Source organism: Microtus pennsylvanicus, chromosome 1, assembly GCF_037038515.1.
Source record: "Microtus pennsylvanicus isolate mMicPen1 chromosome 1, mMicPen1.hap1, whole genome shotgun sequence".
Taxonomy (NCBI): Eukaryota; Metazoa; Chordata; class Mammalia; order Rodentia; family Cricetidae; genus Microtus; species Microtus pennsylvanicus.
In genome coordinates this window covers 93,348,805-93,370,544 of record NC_134579.1, presented here as the reverse complement: position 1 = coordinate 93,370,544, position 21,740 = coordinate 93,348,805, and the positions used below count along the sequence as shown (strand labels likewise).

The 21,740-nt window shown below is 40.2% G+C and overlaps 1 protein-coding gene and 1 non-coding gene across 4 annotated transcripts in view; one reads left to right on the top strand and one right to left on the bottom strand.

Moving 5' to 3' along the window:
* Nucleotides 1-21,740, bottom strand: part of Rnf216 (ring finger protein 216) — a 119,337-nt gene that overhangs the window by 76,057 nt on the left and 21,540 nt on the right. For 2 of the 3 annotated variants that reach the window (XM_075973974.1, XM_075973983.1), the window contains exons 3-8: nucleotides 16,652-16,785; nucleotides 14,287-15,093; nucleotides 13,413-13,489; nucleotides 10,946-11,048; nucleotides 9,067-9,231; nucleotides 2,294-2,408 (exon numbers count right to left, since the gene is read on the bottom strand). In XM_075973974.1, the coding sequence (XP_075830089.1) occupies nucleotides 2,294-2,408; nucleotides 9,067-9,231; nucleotides 10,946-11,048; nucleotides 13,413-13,489; nucleotides 14,287-15,093; nucleotides 16,652-16,785 (1,401 nt within the window). The remainder of the gene's footprint in view (nucleotides 1-2,293; nucleotides 2,409-9,066; nucleotides 9,232-10,945; nucleotides 11,049-13,412; nucleotides 13,490-14,286; nucleotides 15,094-16,651; nucleotides 16,786-21,740) is intronic. The other variant, XM_075973991.1, reaches the window with a different exon arrangement.
* LOC142842746 (U6 spliceosomal RNA) lies at nucleotides 20,158-20,264 on the top strand. Its single transcript, XR_012909427.1, has one exon. It is a non-coding gene; the product is annotated as a U6 spliceosomal RNA (small nuclear RNA).

The following is a 21,740-nucleotide window of genomic DNA, read 5'->3' as shown; positions in this document are numbered from 1 at the left end:
AGACCATACGCCTTATGATGCTTAATCTGTGGTAAGGCTTTCGTCCTTTTTCATTTTTTCTTTGTGAGCACCAACTGTAAAGCCTCTCCCATTCTGACAGCACTGCACTAGGTGAGCATATAGTTATTTTTATTTATTTATATGTTCATTGGTGTTTTGCCTGCATGTATGTCCATGCTATGAGTCAGAAATCCTGGAACAGGGGCTACGGTTGAGAGCTGACATGTGGGTGTTGGGAATTGAACCCAGGTCTTCTGGGGGAGCAATCAGTGCTCTTAACCTTCGTGCCATTTCTCCAGTTCTAGAGCATACAGTTTATTAGCATAACAGCAGCTTTAAAGTTCTTAACTATTACAGATACAGCTAGAATGCCCTGTGTTTGTTTTCTGGTCAATTTGCCAGTCACCAGGGCTTATAGGTAGTAGTTAGGACATGCTTTACATTAAGCTATAGAAAATAACTGCAGTTTTTCCAAAGTGGTCTTTCCAATATATTACCCCTAACCAACAGCAATGTATGGGTTCCATCTGCTTTGTGTCCTTGGTCCACACCTGATATTACCAGATGCTTCTTTCAGTCACTGGGACAAATGCAAACATACATTATGCACGCTGAACTTTTTGTTTGTTTTCTTGAGAAAGGGTTTTTCTGTGTAGCTCTGGCTGTCCTAGAACTTGCTCTATAACTACCCTGGTCTGGAACTCAGAGATCCACATGCTTCTGCCTCCCAAATGCTGGGATCAAGGTGTGTGCCACCACCACCTAGCCACATATTAAACTTTTAGTCATGAAAATCTTCAACTACTTAGACTATCTAAAAGATTAGCACCTAAATTCACCAAAATCACATTGAAAGTCAGAACAACTAGCCTCCAAGCATTGTTTTCTTCTGTTAATTTATCCAGAAAATGATTATATCCAGATATCCAATTACTACTCGTTTATTCTTGATAATCTTTTAATTTTACTTTGTCTGGTTCCTCATATATTTATCCTCTTTTCTCTTGTTCTTAAGCTTTTAAAAATGTGAACTTCTGCCGGGCAGTGGTAATGCACATCCCTAATCCCAGCACTCAGGAAACAGAGGCAGGCAGATCTCCGAATTTGAGGCCAGCCTGGTCTATAGAGCTAATTCCAGGACAGAGAAACAGTCTCAGAAAAAACAAAATATGTAACTTTTGATTTAAAAAACAGTCTTTTGCTTTAGGGATAGTGAAGCACGGTGCTAAGATTCATGCGTGAAGTCAGATCATTAGAACTGGAATCTCAGCTCATTTATTTATTGATGCACTAGCAAGGCACTCAGCCCTTTTATGCTTCAGTTTTTTCTTTCTCTTCAGCCAGATGACCAGCAATTGTGACAGGAAGCTCCACGAGTGTGTTTTGTCTTGATATAAAGAAGAGATTTCTTTGTGAAAGACAGAGCTGGCCAACAAGGGGTAAAACATTGTAAGGAACATGCTCTCCACTACTGAACACCAGAAACAATATCCTTATGGCTACATTTTAGGATTGACACAAACTGCATTAGTTTAGCTGAGTGAGAGATACTGACATCATAACCAGGGACCAATGAGACTGTTACATAAGAAGGAACTGCTCCTCAGACTGCTGAGGAACACGAGCTCTGAACCACATTCTCAGGGAATGAAAGCCACAACGGAAAACTTACAAATCTAAAAACTTTTAAATTTTATTTAATCATACTTGGATGAGTTTTAGAAACACACACATAACAAAAGAGAAATGGCAACTTCCCATTTCTGATGTGAACTAAGAGCAATGAGTTCCTTGTTGATGTAACAGAGTCACATGAAACGTTATAAAATCCTGCAGTCTGTGTAATGGGGTTTCAGAACCAAGTGATTTCTTTGAAAGACTTTCTGAAGTTATTCCAATGGGAATTTTATAAAAACCTGGCTATCAGCTACACTGATACCTGACTTTTGTATCTGGCTAATCCGGTACAAAACTGTCTCCCTATAGCAATTAATCATAAAGTGATTAGTGACTAAAGGTCAGTACAACTATACAGCTGATACATTTCGAGAGCAGTGTTTATCCATGATTAGCATCATTCCCTTTAGTCCATACAAAATCCTCCACTACGCAGCATTTTCCTGATAGAATGTACCCAAGGGAAAAAAGGCCAACAACTGCAGCTACTGTCTATAAACTGTGATTTGCTGTTGAAACAGTCCTCTCAGTTACTCTTGGACGTGCCCTGCTTTGTGAACTCACAAAAAAGATTACAACTTTACATTGTTATCACTGACATTAAGCTTATCATTACCTTGTTCAAATTTGAAATCTATGAAAGAATACTGGTTCATTTCTTTCCTCTTTTTCCGTTTTCCACTGGCTTCAGGTGACAGCTCCTGCCATTTTTTAATGGCATCAGAAAAGGCCTAAAAATTGAGAAAGGGAAAGGTTACCATCATAAATGTAATAAAACAAAAAAAGTTAATCCTTAAACTTCATCTTCCCTCACAGTGCCAGTAATGCCTAGTGTGAAACAAAATGCTTTCTAACAGGCTAAAAGGCAACATAAAGAAACGAAAGGTGCCTATGCATGAGTAGAGGCTAAGTACCTGTGAACAGTGCTCTGGTTCCACATTCTCAGCCCACACAGTATTTATGGTAGCAGTCCTTCTCTAGCCCCCACAGATTCCTTCTCTAGCACGCCAAGGCTCTTTACTACACACACACACACACACACACACACTACAGTCTGAAATCCTTAAACCAGTATCTTCTTCCAACTCCAGCTTCTTCTTCATTTCTTAGATTTTCCAATCAGCACATAAAAAGACCTCATTCCCCTTTCAGTTCTAAGCCCACCCCTCTTTTCCTCTTTGTGGTCAAAATAGCATCAGATGCTGTTTCACCCCTCCCTCTCCAAATGGCATGAACTCACAGAGGCCATGCTTCTGATTCAACCTCGATTCAGTCCATGTACTAATAAGGGGTCAAGCACAGCCCTCCACACAAGGCCTCATCTCCCTGACATCCCTGGCGGTGTCCATGTGCTAATGCTCCCACCTACTCTTCCTCATTCCTTGGCTATCCCAGCCCCATGTAGTAAGTACTCTTTACCTGACAGATTCTCTAGATATATCACAGTGCAGGTTTGCCTTCTACAAACTGGTAAACCTCAGAATCCCATCTCCAGCAATTTCTCTAGCCTTTTCTGTCCATTCAACCACCTAACATATTGGCTGCCACACAAACACTACATTAAAGTTGCACCTTATTCTGTCCCTGCAAGTCAGTTCTTTTCAGTTTCCCTCCCTACAGTCTTCTTCCATGCCTCCGGTTGTGTCATCTGTAAACATACTTTATTTTTTCCTTTCAGATACAACATCTCAGTCACCAACAGCATGATTATTTGTTTGCTTCTCTGCTTAAAGTCATTTCCTCTAGCACACTGTGAGCCTCTAAGGACAGAATCTTGCAGCATAGCTCACGGTAGACCCTTGGTAACCTACAGTTTGTATGCACCACTTAAATGGAGATAAATAAACAGGGAGATATGTGTGCCACAGGCTAAAATGAACATTTAGAATCTGTTCATCTTTTTTTTTTTTTTTGTTTTTGTTTTTCGAGACAGGGTTTCTCTGTAGCTTTGAAGCCTGTCCTGGAACTCCTTTTGTAGACCAGGCTGGCCTCGAACTCACAGAGATCCGCCTGCCTCTGCCTCCCGAGTGCTGGGATTAAAGGCGTGCGCCACCACCGCCCAGCCTAGAATCTGTTCATCTTGGGGGAAGAAAAAACAACATACTGATGCATCAAAAGAAAATAAGCATTTTAGCTAACGAAGAGAGAAGGAGCACCTTCCACCGTATCTACCTCTTCTGTAGGACCTTCCAAGACCTGTTAAAAAAGTTGAGAGAGGAAGGGCTACCCCAAGTAAATCTCAAAAAAAAAAAAAAGGCTAGATTTGCAAACAGGCTAGAACTGAAGCTCCCCTCTTTGACAATACTACCTCATCCTCATACAGATCTGGAGAAACCACACCAAAGCCTGCAAAAGGCTTGGTGCTCTCCTTTGAATGTGGAACTTCCCATTTCCTCTTTCCAGAATTTCCAAACCCTCATGCAGCAATCTTAAAATTATATCTTAGTACTTGGCTGTAAGAATATTATATTCATCAACTTTGGACTATAGATATGACACAGAAGTTAAGAGCAATGGCTATTCTTACAGAGGACCTGGGTTTGATTCACAGTATCCACATGGTGGCTCACAATGGCCAGGGAATACCGTTTAGCCTTCCCTAGCACTACACAAGCATGTGGTGCATAGATATATTTCAGGCAAAACACTCATAAACATATATATATATTTTTTTTGGAATTTCAAGATAGGGTTTCTCTGTTTTCTTTTCTGTTTTTGCCCAAGACAGGGTTATTCTGTATATTCCTAGCTGCCCTGGAACTTGCCAAGCTAGCCTTGAACTCAGAGATCCGCCTACCTCTGCCTCCCAAGTGCACTTCCTCGCAACTAATACACAGGTTTTTTTTAAAAAAAAAATTAAAGATTCATTAAACACCACACCTTTGAACTGAAGCTATTTGCTAAAATTCTGGCCATAATTACATTTTACAAGTGAGGCCACTAAAGCAGAGGTGCTATCAGGGAAGTGAGTTTAGAGCTCCTAAATGGTGGTGCACTGGCTTGGTGGCCGTGACAAAAGAAGAAGCTCCATACTGGAGCCCTAGAAGGGTTGATATTTCATTAAATGAGAAAGTTTCAATTAAAATGAACATTCAATACTTGCAAGGAAACTGTATCTTTTAAAATGTCATATATAAATTAGTCTCCAAGTTCTCACTTTAACAGCTGTATTAGTAATCAGCACTATTATAGTTGGCCAAATGCCTAATTATGTAGACCAGACGTAATCAGATTACAGGGTAAGAAAAGAATGCCTTGTGACCTGTGTCTATGCATGTAGACACTCAGCTTACTCTCTTGCCTCTTAGCCATCTGCATCATGGCTATGGTGAAAGTATCTTTCCATCAAGGCTTTGCTCTAGTAACCTCTCAGCTTTCCCAGCTCTCTTATTTGCCTTCAGAGCATTTACCACACTGTGCCCCCAAACAGACTAAAAGCTCTTTGGAAGGAAGCTACTCTGTGTCCTAGTTTTCTTTCTTTATTCTTGTTCTTTTTCATAGTTCAGGGATGGAACATAGGACCTTGTGCACGGCAGGCATAAAGTTTCCCACTGAACTTCACTGTTAACCCTATTTTGTGTTCTAATGATCCTCAGATCTTCAGGTTAGCTTACTTGCACACTAGGAAGTAAGGAATCAAAAAGACCTACCTAGGAGCTCAAAAATAATGTTCTTTTAGCTCCTGTCTAATCTTTCTTATGAATTTATTTACACTTTTTAAATTGAACAGTCATTCACGTCACAGTTATAAGTCAAGCATACAGTCAATCTGGTAAGATTTTAATACATCTAAAATAATGGTCAAAGTTACCTTAAGAGATACCTAGAAGATTAATAAAAAAAGGCTTAGTGGGAGAAGGAGGATCCTGGAGTTTCAGGCTAGATGAGGCTACACAAGGCCCCATCTAAGAAGAGAGAGAGAGAATGAGCAACAGCACAACAGGCATGTTGATATCTTAAAGAATTGGGGCAGGAAAAGACTAGAGCCTTGTGAAGGAGGAAGGGTAAAGGAAATGCCACTCACACAGAACATAAGATGACTGCTAAAGTTACATGGCAGGAGAAAACTTGGAAGCCTGGGAGTGGACACCTGGAGCAAGACCAAGTTAGAGATGACCGGCACCATTAGAGGCCTTAAATGTTCCTTTGATATTCCTGATGTGTGGGCTAGGACAGGTGATAAAAAAGCCTGAAAGGATGGGAAAAAAATGTATAGCTCGATAAAAACAAAACATTGTACCAGACAGATGACTAAGCAGGTAAAGTGTTTGAAACTTGAGCCCAATTCCCAGAACCACATAAAAGCTGGAAAGAAGTGTCCTCAGAGAGTTTCCCCTTTGACCTCCTCACATTTACCATGGTGTGTTACATGTCCAAGCAATGGCCCAGATATAAGAAGGTCCAAGGGAAAAGCTATTGTTTTTTGCTTTCTTGCCTCTGCCTGTGCAGAAGTGTGTATCTAGCCTATGGCTGCTACCACCACCACCACCACCACCCTTAATTTTAACTACAAATCCCCCTGAAACCTCAAGAAAGAAAACATAATAAAGAGTACATTATTTGTCTGAGTAACAAATACATCCCAAAAGTCTTAATAAAGAAAATCCTGAAGCCGGATGATGGTGGAGCACACTTTTAATTCTAGTATTCAGGAGGCAGAGGCAGGTGGATCTCTGTGAGTTCAAGGACAGCCTGGTCTACAGAGCTAGTTCCAGAACAGCCAAGGCTACACAAAGAAACCCTGTCTTAAAAAACAAACAAAACAAAACAAAACAAACAAAAAACTATGTTGATTTAAAAAAAATTCTGAAAACAGATTTTCCAAAAAGTATGTGTATAATAAACAGTGTGTAAGCCAGATAGGTTTAATGCCAGCACTTTGGAAGCAGTGGCAGCCAGATCACTTTGAGGCCAGCCTGGTCTACATAGCAAATTTCAGGCCAGTCAGGGCTATACAGTGAGACCTCTCTTTACCAAAGCAAGCAGGGTGAGGAGGTTGTACACCCTTTAATCCCAGCATTTGGGAAGTAGAATCTCAAAACCATTTGATCTATATAAATTCCAGGCCACAATGAGACTGACTCAAAATAAGTAAAAATAAGAGACGTCTCTTGTGGAGGACAGGCAGGCAGACACAGGACTGATCTCCAAAATATACAAAAAACTCAAGAAATCTGACATCAAAGAATAAATAATCCAATAAAAAATGTGCAAACCTAAACAGAGAACTCTCAACAGAGGAATCTAAAATGGCCGAAAGATAATTAAGGAAATGCTCAACATCCTTAGTCATCAGAGAAATGCAAATCAAAACAACTCTGAGATTCCATCTTACACCTGTAAGAATGGCCAAGATCAAAAGCACTGATGACAATTTATGGGGGAGAGGTTGTGGGGTAAGGAGAACACTCCTCCATTGCTGGTGGGAGTGCAAACTTGTACAGCCCCTTTGGATATCAATATGGTGATTTCTCAGAAAATTAGGAAACAATCTACCTTAAGACCCAGCAATAATACTGCTGTTGGGTATATACCCAAAGGATGCTCAATCATAGCACAAGGACATGTGCTCAACTATGCTTACAGCAGCACTATTTGTCATAGCCAGAACCTGGAAACAACCTAGATGCCCCTCAATCAAAGAATAGATAAAGAAAATGTAATACATTTACATAATGGAATATTACTCAGCGGTAAAAATCAATGACATCTTGAAATTTGCATACAAATAGATGGATCTAGAAAAACCATATTGAATGAGGTAACCTAGACCCAGAAAGACAGAATATGTCTTCTAGACGTAAGTGGCTTCTAGACATAAAGCAAAGAAAAAAAACCAACCTACAGTCTACAATCTCAAATAACCTAGAAGAACAAAGAGGACCCTAAGAGAGACATACATGGATCTACATAGGAAGGAGAAAAAGAGAAGACCTCCTGAGTAAATTGGGACTGTGGGGGTCATAAGAGAGGGGAGAAGAAGAGGGGCAGGAAGGGAGGGGAACAGAGAAAAATGTGTAGCTAAATAGAAACAATTTAAAAATTTAAAAACGAGATGTGCATGTATAAGACCTCCCTACACCATGAGAGAGCTGTGAAGTTTTCAAAATGATTCATTAATGACTTAGGCGCAAATCATGAAGGCAAATGCTACAAAATATATAGAACTGAGCTGCTTCAAGAGAGAAGCCTCCTGCCTGACACTCTGAAACTGCATACAAGCCAGGTAATGGTGGTGCACATCTTTAATCCCAGCACTCAGGAGGCAGAGGCAGGCAGATCTCTGTGAGTTCAAGGCCACCCTGGTCTACTAGAGCTAGTTCCAGAAAAGGCTCCAAAGCTACAGAGAAACCCTGCCTCAAAATACCAAAAAAACCAGACAGAAATGGCACACAACTTTTAATCTCAGCACTTGGAAGGCAGAAGTAGGCAGATCTCTGTGAGTTTGGGGCCAGCCTGGTCTACAGAGTGAATTCCAGGACAGCCAGGGCTAGATGGAGAAACCCTGTCTCAAAAAACAAACCAACAAAAGACAAAACAAAAACTGCATACAGGTATTTGAACAATATTTGATTTTTTAAAAGGAGACTTATTTTTATGTTATATGTATGAGTGTTCTGCATATATGTATGCCTGTACACCACATACATGCAGTGCTCTCAGGGACCAGAGAGGGTGTCAGAGCCCCTAAGACTGGAGGTATTAAGTGTGTTATGGCTGGAACTTGCTTACTGAAGCCCCACATGAGCCAGACACCAGGTAAAAGCTCTACACTATTATCCAGATCTAGAGATGGATTAGAGAACCTTTCTATACTGCAAGTAAACTTAAACTCAGTGTGCACCAGACACTTGCTCAAATCACAGCCTAGTAAGCAGCAGAACTTAATGTTCAAAGTCAGGGAAAGAGAAAAAGTAATCACCCCTACATTTTATCAGACTCAAGATCTAGAAATACAGGGAACATAAGCAGATGACACCTGGGGGCACAGCTGACAAAAATTCAGACTCTTGAAACCTATGGGATAACAACTTTTTCTTCAACAAACAAGTTTCAAGAAAAAGATAAAGCAGGAAAGAGACACTTAGTAACCAATAGCTTTAAATAGGTTTAACTTAGAACAAGCTATAAAGTGGTAGACACACAACATACTCCAGGCAACCTGTTTTCCATAGTAACATAACATCTTGTAGGGTCTTACAGAGGTTTGGGATTCCCTATTTCTCAGTAGCATTTCTTCTCATTAATTTCTTCTGATCAGCAATTACTGTCCATGACAAACTCTAAAGGACTTTGCCATCACAAGCCCCCTCAATCTATGTAATCTGTACACTTTTGTCTCTGAAGGAGAATCAAGGAGTGATTTCAAAAGGAAGCCCAAGGACATACCTTACGGGTGATTGCATAGTGTCCTTTGAGCTCATGTAGGGCCCACTTTATGTCCTGGCTGCTGAGCATCTTGAAATCAGCCATCAAGAGGTCAGCAGCTTGGATGAAGCATCGTTGGTCAAGTGGAGTCAATTTGGAATAGTCAAAAAAGTCTATTTTAGGCAACTGAAATGAGACAAAAAGCATAAAGTTAGAGATGAGAGTATATTGCTCCACAAGGAATAACAGGAGCTGGAGAGAAGGTTCAACAGTTAAGAGCAATTGCTGTTCTTCCAGAGGAGAGGGGTTTGATTACAGAACACATACCAGACAGCTCAGTTTCAGGGAATCTAATGCTAACTTCTAGTCCCCATGGATAACTTCATGCGCACCATGGTATACATTTATACACACCCATTTTCCACCCCGCAAAAAATAACAAATAAGTTTTCAATCCCACTTGGGATACAGAAGCAGATACATCTCTGAATTCCAGGCCAGCCTGGTCTACAGAGCTAGTTCTAGGACAGCTACACAGTGAAATCTTGTCTCAAAAATTCAAACCAAAAAACAAAGAAATAAATATTTTAAAAAGTATGTATTACAGGAAAGAATCTTGTTTATTCTCAAAATTACTCTATAAGGAGGTGACCAAACTGAAACAAAATGAAGAAGTGGTGGATAATCTTGGACATGGTGGTACATATCTGTAATTCTGGCACTCAGAAGGCTGAGGCAGGGGATTGATAAATCCAAGACCAGCTGAGGCAACACATTAAGAACTCATCTCTCTGTCGGACGGTGGTGGCACACACCTTTAATCCCAGCACTTGGGAGGCAAAGGCAGGCGGATCTCTGAGTTTGAGGCCAGCCTGGTCTACAAGAGCTGGTTCCAGGACAGGCTCCAAAGCTACAGAGAAACCCTGCCTCGAACCCCCCACTTAAAAAAAAAAAAGGACTCATCTCTCTCAGGGGGAAAAAAAAAAAACTAAAACATACCCCCTCAAAAAATATATATGTATAAAATGAACTGTCTCCTTGGTCGTAGAAACTTGAGCATGGGAGTTCAATAATGTCCCTGCAGACATTATACACCTTCCCTCCTTCTATTCCAGGTTGCTTATTTTAATTTTATATATTACATATATACACACATATATGTATGTCTATTCATATACACACATATATATATTCTCAACATTATCTTAGACCAATTTTTGGCTAAGAATAAAAGTTTTGAAACTTCTGACATCCTGACATGGGATGTGGCTCATTAGGTCGAACACAAATGTTGTAAGGACAGCTATCTGCAAGCTTAAGTATTCGCAGGGAAGTGTAGTAATGCTTTTGTAGTATTCTAATAAGTGGAGATCGAAGACAGAGATATTAAGAGTGGCTAATAAAATTTTTATAGTACTAGTGGTAAGTATACCAACAATTCATGTGAAGTATTTCAATTTTTATACAACTGCAAAATATTAAGAAAAACAAACTAGCTAGGATGTCATGGAGCATGCCTTTAATCCCAGTACTCAAGAGGCAGGGGCAGGCGATCTCTGTGAGCTCAGGCCAGCCTGGTCTACAGAGTGAGTTCCAGGACAGCCAGAGCTATGCAGAGAAATCCTAAATCCTGTCTTAAAAAATAAAAAAATAAAAAGATAGTAAGATTAAAAAAACAAACTACGGGGCTGGAGAGATGGCTCAGTGATTAAGAGTATTGCATGCTCTTCCAAAGGTCCTGAGTTCAATTCCCTGCAACCACATGGTGGCTCACAGCCATCTATAATGGGGTCTGGTGCCCTCTTCTGGCCTGCAGACATACACAGACAGAACATTGTACACATAATAAATAAATAAATATTTAAAAAACAAAAACAAAAAACAAACTACGGACACTTGCCTTCACATCATCCTGGCTGGCGAGCAGGCTGCTGCTGGGGTGGATAATAATTCGGTCTTCTCTCTTTGGATAATCTGGGTTTTCCAGAAGAAAATTACAAAGTCTGCAAAAATCCCCACATAATGTTACTTTCATTACTCCTAGAACTTTCTAAATCCCATGCTTGCCCAGAGTTGTATGAAATATTTTTTTTTAAAGTCTCTAGTTAGAGTTATCAAGAATTTAAGATGTGGGCTGGAGAGATGGCTCAGAGGTTAAGAGCACTGGCTGCTCTTCCAGAAATCCTGAGTTCAATTCCCAGCACCCACATGGTGGCTCACAACCATTTGTAATTCGATCTGGTTCCCTCTTCTGGCATGCAGACAGAACACTATATACATAATAAATAAATTAATTAAAAAAAAGAATTTAAGATGTACCAGTGTTGGCACACTCCTGTAATCCTTATACTCAGAGGGTTGAGACAGGAGGGTCTCAAATATGATACTGCTTCAGTTTAAAAGGAAAGGAAAGAAAAAGAATTAAGATGCTGTACCCCAGAAAAACTAAACAAGTAAGACAGCCACATCAGGTTTCTGGTTTCACTTTGCTCGATGTGGTGGTACACATGTAAAAGCCCAGGATTCAGGAAGGCTGGAGCAGAAGACTCTAAAGTCATAGCCAGCTGAGGCTGCATAGCAGGACTCTAGCTGGAACAGAACAAAAACAATGAACACACTGACAAATGCAGACTCCTCAGAGCTTTCTCTATGATAGGAAGTCACTGAAATGAGTAACGCTTAAACTGCATGGAACAAGAGAATATAGAAGGAAAGTAGCTAATAAAAGAACTATGAGCGCTGGGCGGTGGTGATGCCTTTAATCCCAGCACTTGGGAGACAGAAGCAGGTGGATCTCTATGAGTTTGAGGCTAGCCTGGTCTATACAGCAAGTTGCGTTGCAGGACAGTTAGGAACTACACAGGGAAGCCCTGTCTTGAAAAACAAACAAAAAAGAAAACAATAAGCATATCAACAGGAGTAAATGTTGTGGAATATTTGTACACTGTGTGAAGACATTGTTATCATTACTGAAATAAAAAGCTAAATGGCCAATAGCTAGGTGGGACTTTTAGACAGAGAGAACTCTGGGAAGAAGAAAGGTGGTATCACCAGCCAGACACAAAGGAAGCAGGATAGGCAGTATGGAGATGCTTTATGGAAGAACATAGATTTAAAAATATTGGTTAATTTAAGTTATAAGAACTAGATAGGAACAAGTCTAAGGTAGGCCAAACTTTTATGACTACTAAGTCTCCATGTCCTTATTTGTGAGCTGGAGGTCACAAAAAGAAAAATCCAACTACAAGAAAGTGTGTATTCACACTCACAAACACATTTGCTATGAGATTTAGTTGTTGCGCAAATAAATGAACCCTGAGACATCAATTCTCTTTATAAGACTTGGTAATGCAAGACTGACTATGTGAGTCAGGCTCAGCTTATTAGCTAACTATAAGACTGATGAGCAGACCATGTCTTCTTAGACAGATCCTCTATATACCAAACTTATGAGGCTTTCTCTATTCACTGAAGAATATTAATTCTCCACATCACTGTTGGAGTACTTCAAGATAAGATGAGGTAGTACAAGCTAATTCACAATGACACATAAATGTAAAAACTCAAGCAAAGTCAACTATCCAGGCTCTTCATCCAGTAACCAAGCCAAATCAGAAGGCTGGACAGAGGAAGGTACAACAGTAGTGAATAGGGCTCAGTAGCAAAAGAAAGTGTCAGCTAATAGGGAATCAGAATTTTCTTTGTGTTCTCCTCTCCTTGCTTGGGCATATTTGTAGGACAATCCCTTCTCTTAAAAACTCTCACCCAGTTTCTTTCTTGCCCAATGTCAGTAGTGTATCCCCGAACAGTATGACAGATGTTCCCCCATTTTATCCAGGTGCCAATGGAGTTACCTAAAAGAGGTATCATATGTAAGGGGCATTGACAAGCTGGGTGTAGCTGCATACACTGTTAATCTCAGCACTCAGGAAGCAGAGGAAGGTTGAGTAGCCCATCCAGGGCTACATAGTAAGACGCTGTTTCAAAAAATAAATCAGAGGATCATTAAAGAGACATGGAAACTAGCTGCAAGCATCTCTTCCAAGTCTGATCCAGGGCCTTTTTTCCCCCCAGTTTCAGAAAAGGACAAATGCCTTATGATTTCAGAGTTAAGAGATGCCTAGAATAATCTAATTTCCTGAGACTGAAATAATGGTGATCTTGGGGGCTAGGAGAGGGGATGAGGAAGTGTTCAATGAATAGCGTCTCAGTTTGAGATGATACGATTTCTGGAGATCAACATTTGAAAGGTCTACATAATAATGAGAAATGTGTTTAATGACATCCAAGTGTATGGTTAAAAATGGAAAAAACATTGCCTGTATTTTACCACCAGAAAGAGAGAGAAAGCATGGTAGAATACTTACACATTCAAATCATAGTAATTCTTCAAATGAATTATCTCTTTAACATATCCATTTGCTACATCTGGAAATCTTGCTTCCTACAAAGTAGTAAACAGTACTTATATTTTGTTCCTTATAATGGTTCTGGAAGGCAATAAAACTGTACGGCAAAAAGTATATAGAATGCCTAAAGACCAGAGAACAGCTGTAAAGCAGTTCTGTGCCTGGCTTAAAAGCAGCCCTTAGTTCCCAAGTTAGAGAGCACAGATGTGGACTTAGAGGTCATCTACCCTGTCTCACTTTATAGCTCCAGTCTTCATTCTTCCAATAACTACTGAGTATGAGGAAGGCACAATCCCCTGCCTGCCTTCAAGGACACACCTCACAATGTCAAAAAGACATGGCAAATCAGGATTAAGAAACCCAGGAAAAGCAACAAGCAGAAAATGGTTTTCTGACCCCAGAAAACAAATACCTGCTTTGCTCTTTACTACAGGTATCCTCCAGAATTGTGGCTATTAAAATGACTGATGCACTGGAAGTACAATTTGTTACTTCACTCAGTTGCCAGAGACTTAAATGTAAATACCCACAGGGGCTAGCTAGTGCTGCTGTACTAGATGGCCTAGATCTAGGAAATCCATTAAATAGGAGTTTACAGGAATGCCAGCACCAGACACCTTGATATACAAGAGCACTTCTTGAAGGTAGAGTGTATAGTCTGGGCTGCAGGTTTTAGAAGTATCTGCATCCTTTCTAGATATATACTTCTTAGGAAAATAAAGTTTACACAAAGCATATCTTTGTTTACTGCAATGACAGAAAACAAGAGAACAGTAAAGAGGATTACTAGTACAGTATTATTTAAATCATAATTTAAAAAAATTAAACTTACTGTTTCTTTAACTAATAGTGTAATAAGTTCCTGATCTCCTTCAGCAGCTTCTTGTCCCCACATGTTTTCCAAATTAGCCTGCTGAGATCCTGGAAGGGGGAAAGCTGGTCCAGGGTCTTCATCAATTGCTAACTGCTGGTCTTCAAGTTCTCCTAGAGGATGGGCTGGCTGAGGAGAAGCAGGGCCTGGAATCCCCTCCTGCTGAGGTTCTGGCCTTGGAAAAGCTGGCTCTGGGAAATCATGGCGGAAGAACATTGGGCCCATTTCTGCTTCCGAATGTCGCTCTTGGGGCACAACCTGATTTGTTCTCTCCTGAGGCTGTGGATTCAGAGCCTGGAAGTATGGATGGTCCAGCCAGTACGCTTCTTCGATTACTTGGTCATCTACTGAGGCAGTTGACTCTTCAGGATTTGATAAGAGATCTGTCTCTGAGTCTTCAGATGATTGGTTCTGAGCTTTCAAAGGCTCACTTTTTGGGAAAAGAATGCCATTTTCTCCCACTATAATGACTTTCTGCTCCAATTTGGGGTTGACAATGTTGTTTGCTGTCTGCTTATTGCTCGGTCCAGGTTTGATTTCTCCTTTTTTGCTGCTCCCAAGATCCAGAAATTGACCGTATTCATCCTCAGAATCATCCTGTGCCCCAGAATCAAACAGTGAGTCATTACAAAAGGAAAAATAGCTGTGGGGATCTGCTTCACAGTTTTCTCTAGACTTTCTAGGCCTTTCTTCTCCCAATCTGTTCAGATCTTGCCACTGGGCAGCTGGTTTGATGAGATTGGGTCGGGATGTCTGAGGTTTATGTTTCTAAGAAAAAAATGAAATTTTAATAATAAAAATTCGATTTCTTTCCTATATCTATGCCTGCTTCTGAACTTACAGTGAAAGGAGAGGAAAGAAACAAAACTAGAAGCATCCCCTGAGAAAAAATACTATCTTTTCTTTAAGGTAGGGAGGATCTCACTATGTACTCACAGCTGGTCTCTAACCCATAGAGATCCACCTGCTACACCTTCTAGGTGATGGGGAGATGGCTTATGCAGGTGAAGTATCTGACACAAGCACAAGGACCCGAGTTTAATGCCCAGCGCCATGTGTGTGATACCAATGTCAAGGAGGAAGAGACAGGCAGATTGCAATGACCTCCTGGCTACCCAGTCTAGCCAAAATGGTGAGTTCTGGGTTCACTGAGAGACAAAATCAAAAACATTAGGTAGAAAACAACAAAGAAGACAGTAATCCCTAAAGTCTCCATATGCATATGTATGCCCACTTGTCTATGCATGCCTATGCATACAACACACACACAAAATGCTCAAATCACTGGTCACTGGTAAGTGTAAATCAAACCACAAAATCAGTATTATCAAAACACACAAAAAAATCAGTAGCCAGGCGGTGGTGGCGCAGGCCTTTAATCCCAGCACTCCGAAGGCAAAGGCAGGCGAATCTTTGTGATTTCAAAGCCAGCCTGGTCTACAAGAGCTAGTTCTAGGACAGGCTCCAAAGCTACAAAGAAACCATCTCTCGAAATACCAAAAAAAAAGGTAAAACTAGTAGGAATGTAAAATGGCATAGCTGTTGGCAGAACTTAACAATTTCTGAGTGATTCAGCAACTCTACTTCTTGGCATATACAAATAGAAATAAAAATATACAGTCACACACAAACCTTTACATGAATATTTACAACAGAACTATATATGATTCATGGGAGTCAAAAAGTACAATTTAAATGACCGTCATCTGTTCTGAAATATTCTAAATGTTAATGTTCTGAAATCAAATTGTGGACATATCTGTATAATTCTTAATTTACACTAAAAGCACTTGTGCAAACTAAAAGCATGCATAATAGGCCTGCAGTCATTAAGCTGTAATGTGATGTAATAAGAGGATAAAGATGCAGCTGGGTTGTGGTGACACACACCTTTAATCCCAGCCCTCAGACACAGAGAAAAATGGATCTCTCTGAGTTTGAGGCCAGCCTGGTCTACAGAGTGAGTTCCAGAACATCCAGAGTTGCTAAACAGAAAAATTCTGTCTCAAAAAAAAAAAAAAAAAAACAAAACCAACTATAAAAAGGTAAACACACAATGAAAAAATAAGTAGTAAAGAAACCACGCAATAAACGAAGTGTGTCAACATGATAAAAGCACAAGAGAATAAACACCAAAGCAGAAATCCATGCATGAGAAAACAAATGCAAGCACCACCAAAAAAACAAAAGAAAGAAAAGGAAACTGGAAAAGCTGCAGGAGAAGTAAAAAGAAAAAGCTTTAATTTAACTGTTTCTATATATTCAAAACCATAAAGAAAGAAAAACTCTTCTAATGAAGTCAATTTCAAGTTCATAAAACACTCACTTCTGTCAGTATGACATCATCATCCAGGTCATCATCTTCATGTTGCTCAGTAGCAGGAGTAACAAGCATGGGAATCCCTTCCTCATCAGAGGAGTCAGATATGGTGATGGGCCCATCTCTGACACTCATCCATTCTACATGGAAGCAAAAAACATGGTCACTGTGAGGCCAGTATAAGCACATTCAGTCCCTATATTCACTGTTGGTCCAAGTCAAGCCAAGTTCAAAGCTACTAACAGTTAACTTACCAACTCAAGTGCACACAGATTCAAGCAGTAAGAACTGTTTCCTTGTTAATTTTTGCCAATAACACTAAGAGATGACAGATAAAATGCTCAAAATGTATCAAATTTTTCTTTTGTTAAATGAGAGAAATCTGAAGTTTTTTTGGTTTTGTTTTATGACAGGATCTTATGTAAAGCCTGGCTAGCTTCGTACTATGCAGACCAGACTAGCCTCAAATTCTTGGCAATCCTCCACCTCAGCCTTCCAAATCCTAGGAACACAGGCATTTAATCTGCTCTTTAGTTGGGCGCATTGGTACGTGTTCAGATTCTAGCAGTCACAGCACAGAAAGTTAGGAAAGTCAGCCTGAGGGAGTGAGACTTTGCCTCAAAAAACAACTTTCCTGAATTAGGCCAACCACAAATTTCTTTTTTTCCCACATAAAACTTTTCTAATTATGACACTGACATAGAACTGCCAGTTTCTTTAGAGAGTCCCCATGTTTACTCCTTGAAGAAATAAAAGACCGGTTTAATTTAAACAGCTACATCTCAAAAAAATTAGCACTCAAAAATAGTAATATATTTATTTAAGATTTAAAAATCAGCTTACTTTATAATAAGCTATTTAAGCAGAACTTCCATTTCAACCAAACACTTAGCATCTACCAAGCAATCACCTACCAAGGATACATCTGTGACACTGGGCAATTTAACTTGCCTACTCTTCTTTTAAATAAACCATAGTTAAATCCAAAAACGCAGCTCTGCTTGGGAGGCAGAGGCAGGCAGATCTCTGTGAGTTCGAGGCCAGCCTGGTCTACAAGAGCTAGTTCCAGGACAGGCTCCAAAAAACCACAGAGAAACCCTGTCTCGAAAAACTAAAAAAAAACGCCGGGCGGTGGTGGCGCACGCCTTTAATCCCAGCACTCGGGAGGCAGAGGCAGGTGGATCTCTGTGAGTTCGAGACCAGCCTGGTCTACAAGAGCTAGTTCCAGGACAGGCTCCAAAGCCACAGAGAAAAAAAAAAAAAAAAAAAAAACAAACCCAGCTCTGCAGGTAAAAAATAGTTGTTGCTTGCTCTAATCTGTGGGTGGGTGTGGATCCAGCTGTGGAGGCTGTTTTCCCCATTGGGGATATTATCTATGTTTGCCTTTTTGCTTAAAGAAAAAAGTTTCTTATTTATTTGAATGTGGGGGCCAACAAGCACTTGTGTGTGAAGGCTAGAGGAGGAATATCAAGTGTCATCCTCAATTACTCTCCACCTTATTTTCTAGACAGAGTCACTCACTAAACCTGGAACTGTCTGATTCAGTCACACTTCTGTCTACGATTACCCAGCACTAGGATCACAGATATATATTGCTATGACTGAAGGGCCCAGACCTTCCCCCCCACTTCTCCCTCCCCACACACACCTTTAGCAGCCAGGACAGGCTACAAAAAAGACCTAGCAATAGGCCCCTGACTCAGCAGAATGTGCTGAGCCCCCGACCTTGCCCTAACTACTGGGAGGATCAGAAGTTTTTCTCTGGATGGGCTTTACTAATAATGACAGAATGCAGTGACCCCCATGGCCTCCAGCTATAGCAACCTTTCTGCAGCTACAGTTATCAGCTCGGACAGGTTCCCCCAGCAAGGAGGTGTGCCAATCCTGAGACTGTTACTGTGCAACTAGAAGACCCCCAGATGGCCCATCTTGTTCTACCCCCAAAATGCGCCCTGACCCACTGCAGTTCAGGGCCCCTTTTACTTACTCCACCATGTCGGACCAATGGAGGACCCGCGTTAACTCAGAAATAAAAAGACTCTGCTTTGCATCAGATCTGGTCTCTTGGTGGTTTGGGGGGGTGGGAGGGTGGTCGTCCAGATTCTGGGCACAAGAGTGCCATGCCTTTTTTTTTTTTAAATAAATTTTTGTGGTGTATGTGAGCGCACATGAGTTCCTTTGTGAGAGTGACACTAGGGCATATGTATTCCCATCAGAGGACAACATCAGATATTTAGTCCTTACTTTCTACTTTGTCTGAGAAGGTCTTTTGTGCGCTGCTATGTAACCAGACTAGCTGGCCTGCAAGCTTCTAGACATTCTTCTGTTTCCACCTTCCATCCTGCTGCAGAAACACCAGTACTGTAGACAAACACTATCGTGTCTGTCTTTATGTAGGTTCTGGGGGACAGAGAGGGGGAGCCAAAGAAAGGTTCTGCTCAACAGCTACCCATCTCCCAAGGCTTCATGCATGCTAGGCAAGAGCACTATCACTGAGCTAGCTATACTGCTAGTCCTGATCTGTTTTTACATTTTTTTTTCCCTTTTAGACAGGGTCTTACACTGTAGTTCAGGCTAGAACAGAGCTCACTAAGCAATCAGACACTACCAATCAAGGATTTATCTCCATGAATTGCCACAAAACGACCGTACAACCATGAAAAAATCACGAACTATTTCTAGCCCATTAGCAACCTCCTTGTTCCTCTTCCCATCACTGCCTTCTATCCTCAAAAGAGGACTTCATAAACTACTCATTCTTCCCTGATGGACGTCTGAGTTGGTGCTAACATGGGCTATTCTGGATACTGCTGTTATGTACAAGCTTTTATGTGCTCATCTCAGTTGGGAACATTCTAGGAATGGAAATGCTGAGTCACAAGGGGAAGCATATGTTCAATCTTAGGAAACACACTGTATTGATAAGTTGATACAACAGAGACACATGGTCTACAAGGCTGTACTGATTATTTGGACCTACCATTTACTGATCCCTAACTATGATTCTTAATTTCCCAGTTTTACTTGATATATAATACATGCAGTTTTAGGCCTTAAATTTTTTTCAAAACATGAATTTCCATTGTGATAGGTTAGTTTGAAATCTATTCTTTTTCTTCCTTTCTTTTTTTTCTGAGACAGGGTTTCTCTGTGTATCCCTAGCTGTCCTAAAATTTGCTCTGTAGACCAGGCTAGCCTTGAACTCAAGAGATCTGCCTGCCTCTGCCTCCCAAATGCTGAGATTAAAGGCATGTGCCACCACTGCCTGGCCTGAAGTCTATTCTTATCTTCCACATATATAAGGATTTTCTAATAAGAACTTGTGGGCCTAAAGAGATCGCTCAGTGCTTAAGATCACTGGCAACCCTTCCAAAGGTCCTGAGTTCAGTTCCCAGCATTTACAGGCTCACAACTGTCTATAATAGAATTGAATGCCCTTTTCTGGGGTGCAGATATACATGAAGACAAAACATCCAAATACATAAACAAATATATTTTAAAAACAACAACTTGTGCTCGCTTCGGCAGCACATATACTAAAATTGGAACGATACAGAGAAAATTAGCATGGCCCCTGCGCAAGGATGACACGCAAATTCGTGAAGCATTCCATATTTAAAAAAATAAATAAATAAAAATAAAAAAAATAAAAACAACAACTTGTAATTTATTTGTCTTCATTCTAATATGTGGGCAGAAAAATTCTAGCCAAGCCCCTCTCCCCCAAAAAACTGTGTACTGCGGTTCCATGAAAAGGAAACCGAGTAGTGACACAAAGTAAATTAGTGCCCTCCTCAAGGCAAGATGGAGTGGGGCACGCCTGCAAAGAACACATAGGAATCTTCATAAGGTGACAGAAATGGTCTGCTCACAATTGTGAGATTGCAAGTTTGTTTTTCAGAACTCTTAAGAAGAAAAAACTTGTCAGGTGGTGGTGGTACATGCCTTTAATCCCAGCACTTGGGAGGCAGGTGGATCTCTGTTAGTTTGAGGCCAGAGCTAGTTCCAGGACAGGCTCCAAGGCTACAGAGAAAAAAACAAAACAAAACAAAACAAACAAAAAAGCTTAAGAGATTGGCACAATAAAACTACTAATCAACTCTACACACCTTACAAATATCCTTATAATGGGTAAAGCATGTTTATATTTGTTGAGCAAAAAAACAAAACAAAACAAAAACAACAACAATAAAAAAACCATTTCCAAAGTCAGTAATTTTCCATAAGGAAGTAATTGTCTGTGTGTCTAGTTTTCTTGAGACAAACTCTCACTGTGTACCTTTGGCTATTACAGAACTATATAGACTAGACAGGTCTCAAACTGACAGAGATTCACCTGCCTCTGCCTCCTGTGTGCTAGGATTAAAAGAACGTGTCACCACACCCCGTCTAGTAATTGTTTTTGAAAAACACTATTCAACTGCATTTACAGCCTAATTAAAAAATTCTAACATTAATTCAATATGCATGTGCAGAAGTCAGAAATGAGTGTGGGTACAAATTATAGCTAAGATTTCAAACTTTCTGAATAACAAGTTATGGCTATTACAATCACTACCAAGTCATAATACATTATCAACAAACTCTTAAACTCAGTATTTCTTTTGTACCTATAATTTGTGCAGTTTGAATGATTCTGTGTCCTCTAAATTTATTCACGTGTTATAATTTCCTACACTTCAAATTGCTGAAGGCAAAATACATGATTTATTTCATACCAGGAAAAAAATTGTTGTCACAATTAAAATGTCATCAGGAGAAAAAACAAAGCTAGCTTAGTCTCATCATGGAATTTGTACTCAAAAGAAATGAATATATTAAGAATTTTCTTTATTCATCAACATGATTTTTCTCTTTTGGACCAAGTATTAATAAATGTACATTCAGATTTGACAGGAGCCGGGCGATGGTGGCGCACGCCTTTAATCCCAGCACTTGGGAGGCAGAGGCAGGCGGATCTCTGTGAGTTCGAGACCAGCCTGGTCTACAGAGCTAGTTCCAGGACACAGGCTCCAAAGCCACAGAGAAACCCTGTCTCGAAAAACAAAAAAAAAAAAAAAAAAAAACAAAAAAAAAAAACAGATTTGACAGGAAA